This window comes from Amblyomma maculatum, chromosome 7 (assembly GCF_055883805.1).
Source record: "Amblyomma maculatum isolate TAMU_Amacu chromosome 7, ASM5588380v1, whole genome shotgun sequence".
Taxonomy (NCBI): domain Eukaryota; kingdom Metazoa; phylum Arthropoda; class Arachnida; order Ixodida; family Ixodidae; genus Amblyomma; species Amblyomma maculatum.
This window is the reverse complement of record NC_139350.1, coordinates 8816052-8828139: the sequence shown is the minus strand read 5'-3', so window position 1 is coordinate 8828139 and position 12088 is coordinate 8816052. Positions and strand designations below refer to the sequence as shown.

The 12088-nt window shown below is 44.3% G+C and overlaps 1 protein-coding gene across 1 annotated transcript in view; it reads left to right on the top strand.

Moving 5' to 3' along the window:
- LOC146182684 (uncharacterized) overlaps positions 1–10485 on the top strand; it is a 77937-nt gene extending 67452 nt beyond the window's left edge. Inside the window, exon 6 of the mRNA XM_084609580.1 lies at positions 8744–10485. Within this exon, the coding sequence (XP_084465706.1) occupies positions 8744–8912 (169 nt within the window). The 3' untranslated portion in view covers positions 8913–10485. The remainder of the gene's footprint in view (positions 1–8743) is intronic.
- Positions 10486–12088: the final 1603 nt, after the last annotated feature.

Genomic DNA, 12088 nt, shown 5'->3' with positions numbered 1-12088 from the left:
CTACTACTTCCAGTATTTCGCTACCTAATGTAAACTGCTGTTCCTTCCCGAGGCTGTTGAACATTACCTTAGTCTTCTGCATATTGATTTTCAAGCCTACCTTTCTACTTTTTCTGTCTAGGTCATCAATCATTATTTGCAGTTCATCCCCCGAGTTGCTTATCAAAGCAATGTCATCAGCAAATCGCAGATTACTGAGATATTCTCCATCTACCCTTATCCCTAACTGCTTCCATTCCAAGTCTCTGAATACTTCCTCTAAACAAGCTGTGAATAGTACTGGGGAGATTGTGTCTCCTTGCCTAACACCTTTCTTTATGGGAATTTTGTTACTTTCTTTATGCAGAACTATGGTTGCTGTGCAGCCACTATATATATCTTCCAGTACTTTCACGTACGGCTCGTCTACCCCCTGATTTCGCAATGCCTGCATCACCGCCGAGGTTTCAACTGAGTCAAATGCTTTTTCGTAATCAATGAATGCAATGTATAAGGGCTGGTTATATTCCGAGCATTTTTCTATCACCTGATTGATGGTATGGATATGATCGATAGTAGAGTACCGTTTCCGAAACTCTGCTTGATCCTTTGCTTGATTGCAGTCTAAGGTTGTACTGATTCTATTAGCGATTACCTTAGTAAATACCTTATACGTAACAGACAGTAAGCTGATTGGTCTGTAATTTTTAAGGTCCTTAGAGTCCCCTTTCTTGTGAATGAGGATAATGTTTGCATTCTTCCATGGTTCCGGTACCGTCGATGACACCAGGCACTGCGTATACAGGTTGGCCAGTTTTTCTAGCACGATATCCCCCCCGTCCTTCAGCAAATCTGTAGTTATCTGATCCTCTCCAGCTGATTTCCCCTTTTTCATAGTTTCTAGTGCTTTCTTGACCTCGTCCTTCGTCACTGGTGGAACGTCTGACTGTTTTTCCCTACCGCCAATCTCATTACGGTCCTGACTACTTTGGCTACTGTAGAGATCTGTATAGAACTCCTCGGCTACTTTGACTATCTTGTCCATATTAGTGATGACGTTGCCCGCCTTGTCCCTTATCGCATGCATCTGGTTTTTACCTATGCCCAATTTCTTCTTTACCGCTTTAAGGCTTCCCCCGTTCTTTACAGCATGCTCAATTTTCTCCATGTTATACTTTCTTATATCGGCCACCTTGCGCTTATTGATTAGCTTTGATATCTCGGCCAATTCGATCTGGTCTGTTGGATTGGAAGCTTTCATACTCTGGCGTTTCTTAATCAAATCTTTCGTCTCCTTAGACAGCTTACCGGTATCCTCTCTAACTATTCTACAGCGCACTCAGTAATGATATCTCTGAAATTATTGTTCCTTGCCTCTAGGGTAATATCGCTATCCTCAGTTAGAGCTGAATACCTATTCTGTAGCGAGATCCTGAGCTCTTCTGCCCTCCCCCTCACCGCTAATTCGTTGATGGGTTTCTTTCTTACTAATCTGTTGCGTTCCTTCTTCAGATTTAGGCTAATTCGGGACCTCACCATCCTGTGGTCACTGCATCGCACTTTCCCGATTACCTCTACATCCTGCACAATGGCGGGGGTTGAACACATTATGAAGTCGATTTCATTTTTAGTCTCTCCGTTAGGACTTTTCCATGTCCATTTCTGGTTCTTCCGTTTGCTGAAGAAGGTATTCATGATTCGTATTCGTAAGTTATTGTGCTCTGCAAACTCAACTAGTAACTCCCCCCTGCTATTCCTAGAACCAATGCCATAGTCACCTACTGCCTTGTCTCCTGCCTGTTTTTTCCCTACCTTGGCATTGAAATCGCCCATTAGTACAGTATACTGCGTCTTTACTTTTCGCATTGCCGATTCTACATCTTCATAGAAGCTTTCAACTGCCTGGTCATCATAACTACATGTAGGTGCATAGGCCTGTACAACCTTCAGTTTATACCGCTTATTAAGCCTAATTACGATGCCAGCAACCCTCTCATTAATACTATAGAATTCATCTATATTACCCGCTATATACTTATTGACAAGGAAACCTACTCCTAGTTGTCGCCTCTCTGGTAAACCTCGATAACACAGTACATGCCCATCCTTCAGTACAGTGTATGCCTCATTCGGCCTCCTAACCTCACTAAGCCCTATGACATCCCATTTCATGCCCTGTAGTTCCTCTAACAGCACTGCTAAACTAGCTTCACTAGCTAGGGTTCTAGCATTAAACGTTGCCAGGGTCAATTTCCAATGGCGGCCTGTCCAGCGGAGCCAGGCTTTCTTAGCACCCCCTGCTGCGTCACAGGTCTGACCGCCGCCGTGGTCAGTTGTTCCGCAGCCACTGGTGACTGAGGGCCGGGGTTTTATGGAGCTTATCATAGGAGGTTGTGGCCAATTACTGCACCAGGGTGGCCAACTCCTGTTCTGATGAGGGAGTGCGTTGCCGGAGGTGTTCATCGGCATCAGGTCGCACCCCAAACCTGTTTATGCAATTCCATCGACACGCGGATTTTTTTTTTGCTCCGGTGGAGAATTGCGCGGCACCGGGATTTGAACCCCGGTCCTCTTGCATGCGAGGCGGATGTTCTACCGCTACGCCACCGCTGCACTCCTGTACCGAAGCGCATATATGAGGCATGCTCATTGTTTCCTAAACCAGAGTTCCTGAGCCCGAGTGTATGATGCGTTTCATTCTGCACGGATTAGCACCGCTTCCGAAAGGACTAAGACAGTGCCTCCAAGCATGCAGCCATATGAGGGCGAAGAAATGCATCTCTACCAATGTTCCTTAAGCAGACACTGTTTGGACCGATAGCTATAAAAGCTAGTGGCAAGTCCAATACAAAAATAACTTGTAGTTCAGCCTTGGAGCGTGATAGGCTGAAAAGGTAATCTTCATATACGCAGTAGGACACGTTTGCAAGATACACACCACAGAACACAAGAAAACAAACACACTAAAAACCAAGCACGCTTGGAGCAGACCAGGAGCTAGATATTGAGTGGTTAAAATACAAACATAGCTGCACAGATGGTAAACAGAAGGTAAATTGCTGCGCAACCTTACGGCTGACTGGTCTGCTCCAGAGTGATGGTCCCCCAAGGCTTGTTCGACGTTATATAGGAGCCATGCCGTCTAACGTCAGTGTCCCTTCAGGAAAAGCGTAGGCGTTTTTAGTGGAAAATCTGCGGTGCTCGTTGCATTTGTGTAACACAGGATGACCATGCAGGCTAGGCAATACGTCCTGGTCGTCAGCGCAGATGATCGATCTTCAAAGTTCGGCAAGCAGGAACTCTTTTACTGTGGCTGAAAAGGTTATCCTCGACACTGAAATCACGTTGGATAGTCTGTCGTCAGCATCATCAGTCCGTTTCTAGATCCGCCACTAACAAAAATGGTGTTACAGGAGGAATAGAGTCCATTCATGAATAAGCCAAGGGAAGCACCAATATGGGGTTATAGAAGTTGGCTTTAAAAATATAAAACTGAAATGAGAAAACATTTTTCGGAGTGCACAAATGGAAATAGTTGCTTTTGTCAGTATTGTCAAACTGATGGTTTTTACGTGCAAGATCATGTATTGAAACCTGCTTACCCTGCTACATAAAAAGCAGATCAGAATATATGTGAGCATTGAGTGGACACTAGGAAGATGTAAAAGAGAGAAGAATGTAGTTGAATTTTTTATTGTTCCAGGCTCCATCTTGAACAAGAACTGCTCATACAGTCTCATCATGCTAGACATGCTTTTTCCTTTGTGCAGTATATGATAATACCTCTGTTCATCTAACTGGCATTTGTCGTGGATCCATACCATGCAGTTTTTATAGGGGGCTGCAACAAACTCTGCACATTCCTCAACAAATGGAGGAAATCGGAGACAAAGTGCAAGGAGCGATTTTTGTCCGCAGGGTAGGCTGACCACAACTTCCTGCTAGGGAAATTGGGCATACGCGTACTGCGGGGGGGGGGGTCATTGATGCATGCCGCCTGAGAAATACAGTTTATATTTCACTTGCGTGAAATCTTTTTGCACTATATTGCCATCTATGAAGTGGAAACTGCTGTTCATGATACAATTTGAAGTTCAGATGCATATCTATCTTTTGGAATAAATCACTGTAAAATGCTTCAACATAAACAAATTTCTCAATACCTACGTAAAAATTGGGCACCTGACCGAACCACCTTCAAATAGCTCGGTCTGATCGCACAAACTGGTAGAACTGCTGGCAGGTTTATTCATTGTTTGCCTTTATCTTGCTCCTGGCAGCTGTCGTCCGAGGCGGCCATGATCCAGGCATAGTCTCCTTTCCATTTCTCCTTGTATGTGCAGTCGTTTCTTGGGTCTCGGATCCATCTGTGGGTCGTAGCAGGCAGCGATGTCTTGCCTCTCTTGATGCAGTGCGTTTCATGGATCTATAACTCACTGGCTTCCTGTACGACGGCGCTGCTCGCTTCAGCTTTGACGCATGCTACATGCATCTCCGGCTCACACTTGTTCGTTGCACTGCACGAACACATAGTACAAGTTTTCGGCAGTAAATGAAAAATACAAAGATTATGCAGAATTCTATACAGATGGTTCTAAGACAGCGCATGCCACTGGAAGCGCTTGTAATACAAGGGAAGTGGGAGAAATTAGTACGGTTGCCTGAGTGTTCATCGGTTTTCACAGCTGAGTGTCATGCCATTTTTGTGGCTAAGAATAAATATTACAGAATAGTATTGGAAACAGCATCATTTATACAGATTCTCTGAGTGGGATCACATCACTGCATCACAGAAATGCTACGGAACCTTTAATTGGAGACATAATACACAACATAGTTAATGCAGAAACACAGGGGCAGTCAATTAAGTTTTGCTGGTTGCCAAGCCATGTTGGAATCCGTGGCAACGAGAGATGACACATGTGTCGAAGCAGCTTGTAATGATTAAGTACAACTGGTCAGCATGCCACATAGAGATGTTATGAAGCTGATAAAGGGAAAACTGAAATCAAAATTGCAGTTTTCATAGAACAATGAAATTACACTTTGTTAAACCAGTCATTGAAAAATGGGCATTGTGCAGTCACCAAAAAAGTTTGGTTGAAGTCATTTTATGTCAGCTTCCAATTGGGCACACGCACCTAACACATGGCTTCATTCCTAAAAAGAAGACAAACCTTTATGTGAAGGGTGTGGAGGTGAACTGACAACAAATCATTCTACGCTCATGCACCAAACTAGAGAAATTAAGACAGAAATATTTTGCCCCGTTTTTCACTGGACAGATCCTTTTTCATCTGAGACTGCTTTTGGGAGAAGATTGAATTGTTTAAATTTCTCTCATTTTCGGGTTCCTAAAAAGAAGCAATGATCCTTAACAAGCTATAACAATTTAAAAATGGATTTTTATTTTATTTATTTATACTGTAAGCCTTTTGACAGGCTCATACAGAAGTGGGTAAAAAAAAACAACAACAAAGGAATAACATGGAACATTGGACAACAAGGAACATTTTCGTACCGACAATGTATGCACATGAAATACACTCAAAGCACTCCATGATTTGCTAAGGCAATCCGCATAGATGCCTCTGCTCACATTGTTGCAGTTTGCTGGGCAAAAAATATTTCCACCTTGGTGATGAATTCATCTGCAGATGTGGAGGAGACAATGTCGAGTGGCAGATTATTCCAGACTTCTATGATGGACGGAAAGAAGGAATGTTTAAACGTGTTACAGCGGGTGATGAATGGCCTCATCGTCCTGTCATGGTTTGTTCGGGCTGAATGTTTGTATGGCGGTTTTAAGTATTCTTGTTTGTTGATATTACTACAGTCATGATAGAGACGGTAAAAAAATTTTAAAGAAGCAATGCGTCGCTGGCTGTTCAAAGTTTGGACATCTCTTCTCTTGCGCAGCGCGGTTGCCGAAACATGCCACGAGTACTGCGAAAAAATAAACCGAAGGGCTTTGTTTTGCATCGCTTCTAACTGATTGTCAAGGTATACTTGATGCGCATTCCAAATTATGCTGCCGTACTCAAGGATTGGTCGTATGAGGGACTTATAACTTGTTAGCTTTACTTTAGCTGGCGCTCGTGCAAGTTTCCTTCGAAGGAATGCAAGCTGTCTGTATGCCTTATTGCACGTTTCGTTGATGTGTGCATCCCATTTCATTGTGTTAGTGATGGTAATCCCTAAATATTTAACTCTGTCAACTTCTGCTACTTGAACTCCCATTAGATCATAAGTGAACTTTAAGGACACCCGTTTTCGGGTTATACTCATGGAAGCGGATTTTTTCATGTTTATTTCCATTCCCCATTCTTTGCACCACCTGGAAATGTTAGTTAAGGAAGAATTGAGGCGTATCTGGTCGTTAATAGTGCGCACTGTAGTGAAGATGACTCAGTCATCTGCAAACATCCTTACCATTATATTAGGTTCGACATGAGAATGAATTTCATTAACAAATATTAAGAGAATGGGACCCAGCACTGACCCCTGTCTAACCCCGGAGTCCAAAACATCCAAAAAGAAGACAAACAACCTTGTTCTTGGGGCACAACACACCAACTTGTTCGTTGTCTCAACTGCATGCATAGAAAATCAGAAGTGTCCTAACATGTCATACATATCATTAAAATTACAAAAAATAAACAAATATAGGCGCAAAATCAAGTACAACCAGTCTCTGATTAGAGACGCTGTTTTTACTTTATTTTGCAATAGACCAGGGGTCCCAACAAAACATGTTCTCCAAGAGAGCATTCATTGTGTTTCAACTGTAGGTGGTTAATCATTACATAACGCAATAGCAAAAGCTATTGTGAAGCACGACGACTCCACTGCGCGAAGGCAGGGCTAGGAAAGAACGAACTTCTAGCTGACCTCTCTCCCCTCGCATCATTCTGCTGATGGCAATGACAGTGCGGATGGCGTACGCTGCCTTTTTTTCAGCTTCACACTAGCGCTGCTCTTGGCAGTGCTTTTTTTTTTTTGTTTTACCCTTTCCGCAGTGAAATGCGAAATCGCGAGCTACGGGGCTATGGAGCTACGTTGAATTAATTGACGCACGGCAAAATTTGGTCGAATTAACAAGTTTTGCCCCATAGACTCCTATGTATAATTGGAGGGACTTCGTGTGCACGTCGAATTAACCGATTTGCCGAATTAATGGGGGTTGAATTAATGAGCTTTCACTCTATAGAGCGCAAAAAATTCAAAATCACAAACACAAATGAAACCAAAATGTGCATCATAGAAACAAATTATGGGAACAGTTTTAATGATTCACTGAAATTGTTGAGCACATACCTGTGTGGTTTTTATGCAGTTTAAGATGTTACAAAAACAAATATGTGCAAGGATGTGGGACAAAATGCACAAGAAATAAATGATGACTCGTCAGTCATGTCCCATGCCTATTGTACTCTTGCTCAACTCAAGGTTTGAGCACTGGCTCATTGCCTTTGTACTATCTTTTGCTGGTGTCAGTAATTTCTACTACATAGTGGCAAGGCAAAGTCACAGTTGAAGATTTTCAGTTCTGCCATTGAACTGCCATGGTTCCATGTGAAATGTTTATCACTCTGAATTGCAGGCCTTTCAATACTTTTTGCCTGTTTTTTCTTGTTTTCAACTTTCCTTGCTGTATTAGAGCCATCGACACTTGATCACTAAAAACAGTTGACCAAGTAAATGGTGGGTCCATCACTAAGTTTGTTGCCAATGAGGTCATTGACGATGACTTACGTGCGTGACATTGAAGTAGTCGCAGCTCACTTTGTGTTCTGGCCTGTGTATATTTTGAATTTTGGGAGTAGCTACTGGATAATTAAGTTTTAAAATTTGATTCCTAAGCACAAATGCTTGGGTGGACTTAAGTGCACGTAAGGCAGACAACCGCGGTACTGCATCTTGTTCCCATCTGGAGTGAGGGGTCATCAGGAGAATAGGCCGTTTCAAATGCTTTCAGCATATAATCAGTCAGGATGGAGCTTTTGAGGCCTGTCATCAGAGCTTGTGGTTTTATCAAGAATAGAGGAAATTTGACAATTCGAAAATGCTTTCTTTCCATTATTTCGACGTAGGTAAGAGTTCTAACTCTTCATTCGAGATACACAATACCCTAAACTTTCATCTCGGCGGGTGTGTAGAAAACAACCAATGTCTTCCGCATGACGCTACTTCCATTGTGCGAGTGTTTGTTTACATGGGAACAGATTTGTAAATTTCATTATTTATGAGGGGATAGGGCCTCGTAATGGAGAGCTTTGCTTTGCTACCAAGTACAACATTTATATGAAGTTTGAATTCTGGCGATCCCACAAATCTTCAGTACGTCCATCCTTTCCCAAGTCCATTCATTCATCTTTAGCCGCTTAGGCATCGAGGGACCTGTCCTTTATTTGTCCGCTTCAGACTCGACCAGCTAATACAGTTGCTGTCCTTTTCGGATCACGGCTCTGGAATATTTTCATTCCTTCCATGAGATCATTATCACTGTGGAAGTGTCCAGTATTGCTGCATTAGTAAGATTCTGCCAACCTTTTCAAGCTGTCATTTTTAAACGTGCAGGAGGAATGAATAACAACAATAGTAATATGAATCCCCTCGGAAACATTGTAAGGTACTGCTGCCAATGCACCTGTTGCCAACGTATGCAAGGTTTAATAAATATTTCTCTGCATTGCCATGTAATGACCACTTTACAATTTGTGGCTAAGAGATGCCCTGCATTGTTATGACGTTCCATCGGCAGAGAGAGCAGAAGCCTGTACCTGTCACACCTGATGGCCGATGACCCTTCTGACAGCCCTCATACCACACCCCAGAAGGTCTATGGGATGATGCAGCAGGTGAGACTTGTTCCCACTCGTATATTTGAAGGGCTGCATCTCCTATCTATGCCAAGCAACATGGATCCTTAACTCTGGGCAAAGAGCTAGCTCAGCTCCCAATGCCTCATTCTCCAGTTTGGATGCTGTAGGATGTTTTGCACACTGGCATCACCCTCTACTGCAATAGAGGGATTGTCACCGCTGCAGCATGTTCAGGGCTCAGGGGAAGCACAGTGTGTTGTCCCAGCCATATCTATCAACCATGCACCCAAGGACTGATTCACAAACCTCATATGGACTCATTGGCATCATTCTATGCTAGCTGCATGTGTACTATAGACGCCGGCTATGCCACATGGGAACCTAGGCACGGGGGTGTCCACAGTAATCTGCGCGTTCATGCGACCGCTCGAGAAATGTCTTTCCGAGTGCTGTTGGAACCCTCTGCCTATTCTCATGGCACTGGTGACGACAGCAAACTCAATTACCATGCGCTCATACTACCATGAGAGGACTACGATTGAAGCAGCAGAATCAATGCGGTTACCATCAGGAACGAGATGAAATGGCATAAGGGCAACTACAATAATGAATTAATGTAAAACTCGATGGGAACCATTCTCCTATCAGGTATTAAGCAAGTTGTTAGCAAAACAGACAGAAGCAAACATAGCCACAAGGCGTGATTTCAACACACTTTTTGCAATGCCTAAAGCAAATAAAGAAAATACACCAGCCTAATACAGAAATTACCTTTTCAATTCTCCCTTATTTTTGCCTTGTGCAAGCTTTCTAATGTATGCGAAGAAAAATACAAAAATCTTTTTATCACACTGAAAAATGTTACACCGAGAAAAGAATCATTCAAGATTGTAGACTGTGTGGTGCCTATTTAGCATTGTAAAGCTGTCTTCATGAAGATATTTGACTTCAGACATGGACAAGCTGGTAGAAATGTGGGTAAAAAGTATCCAAAAGTTAAAGCTCACAGCACAGCAAGAGAACTTTCTTGGCCACTGGACTTGCCTCATTGGGAAAACTGCTCATGGTTGTGCAGTAAAACAGTTCATATTTTCATGACTAGACAACATCTAGCAAGTGTAGCAACCAACATATCAGTGGGAAATACAACCTTTCTTTTGGGTATGAAACAAGAAGCTGGCAAAACATTTACTCGAAACATCTTAAACAGCAATTACCATGCTAATTCCTAATTTGCCTTGTGTAACCTTTCTAGACTAGCTTAATATATGCCAAGAAAATGAAAAATTGCTGTCATTATACTAAAAACTACGAAGAAAACATTCAAGATCGTTCACTGCATTGCACATGGCCAGCTCTCTAAAGCAGGCTGCATAAACCCATTTGTCTTTGCAAGCACACAAGCTATTATAACTAGCTAAATATCCTAAAATGATAAAGCTTTCAACACAGCAAGAAAACTTCACTGGGATGACTGCTCATTGTTGTGCATGACATGAGAGTGTAGCACAAAAAAAGACAGACAGAAAGGGTACACAACACAGGCACTAGCTTCCAACTGAAAGAATCTAAGGCAACCAAGGCGAAACATATCGCGTGATTACTACCAGGCGAATACGAAAAAACGCTCATTGACTAACGTTCCTTAAGAATGCCAGTTCACATCTGCCTACTGTAACATCCTCGAAGCCAACTATTATGATAAACTGTGGGGGAAATAGGAACCGCAACACAAACGACGAAGACGAGAAGTGGACAGGACGTGCGGTCCTGTCCACTTCTCGTCTTCATCTTGTTTGTGTCGCGGTTCCTATTTCCCCCACAACTATGTTGAACCAACGGCTGAAAACTTCCCCCTGTTGAATATTGACACGTGCATTAGAGCTAGAAGAAGGAGCGAAATCGGACGAAGTAGAAGACGAAGTGCCCGCCCTTTCCTGTTGCCCGCGTTCCTGACTCGGCTCTCCCAGTGCCCTCGTTCAGCGGTTACAGCAATTCTTTAGTGTAACAACCGTTACACATCTGGTGGAGTCGTGCTGGGCATACGTTTCCCGACCTGCGTACGCCTACGAGATAAGAACACGGAGCTCACACCGGTTCATCAGCGCCCTAGCCGCCGTTTCCGCGGCCAGTCACCTGAATTCGGACATCTCACCACCCCGACGAGGACGACGCAGCCTCGACCGACAGTCCCACCGGAAATGGCCACAGATAGTGCGTCCCCGGCGCCCATCCTCTACCACACGCCGCGAACACCGCCATCTTTTCACGGCAATGTATACGAAGATGCGGAGGACTGGCTGAACACCTTTGAGCGGCTTGCCCGCTACAACGGCTGGACCGACGACCGTAAGCTCCATAACATGTTTTTTGCGCTTGAAGACTCCTCGTGGTTCTCAAACCATGAGAACAACCTGTTCACCTGGGAGACATTTCACACATAAATCTCCTAGCTACTTTCCCCAACGCAGACCGCCAGGAGAAAGCGGAAGCTGCGCTTCTCGCAACCAGTGTACTAACGAAAGTGTCCGCATGTATGTGGAGGACATGACGTGCCTCTTTAAGCGTGGAGACAAAGCTTCGCCACCTCATGCACGGGGACAAGCAGGAGCTTTTCGCCCGTCTGGTGCGCAGTCCACCGCGTACTGTTGCCGAATTCCTCACTGAAGCGACCACCATGGAGGCGACGCTCCTGCAACGAGCCCGGCAATACAATCGAGATGCAAGCAGCCTTGGGCCCGCGATTTCTTCGATGCCGCTAGGGACTGACATAGCCGCTTAAAGTGACCTAATCAGGTCGATCATCAGGGAGGAATAAAAACCCTCCAGCTGTCTCCCAGCGTGCCATCTGTTACATCGCTATCTCAAGTCGTCCGGGACGAGGTGCGCCTGGCATCGCAGCAGCAACAAGTCTGAGATTCCTAGACAGACTGAGGTCAAACCTACATATGCAGCTGTCCTCTGTCAGGCGCCAGCACCAGTCTATGACGTGAATGCCACCACTCAAGCAGTGTAGCAGCCTGGTCTTTCCCGTGTGCCTGCTCGACCAGTCTATCAGCGGCCACGGAAATGTGATGTGTGGCGTACACCGGACCGGTGGCCCCTCTGCTACCACTGTGGTGAGGCGGGTCTTCTTTACAGGGCCTGCCCATATCGCTGAGTGGGCCTGCGTGGTTTCGCACCTGACGATCCTTGCCCACGGAACGGCGAACGACCATTCGAAATCGAAGCTCAGCTTTCTTCTCGTCAGAGGCCTGGAACATACGGCCGTTATGACTCTAGAT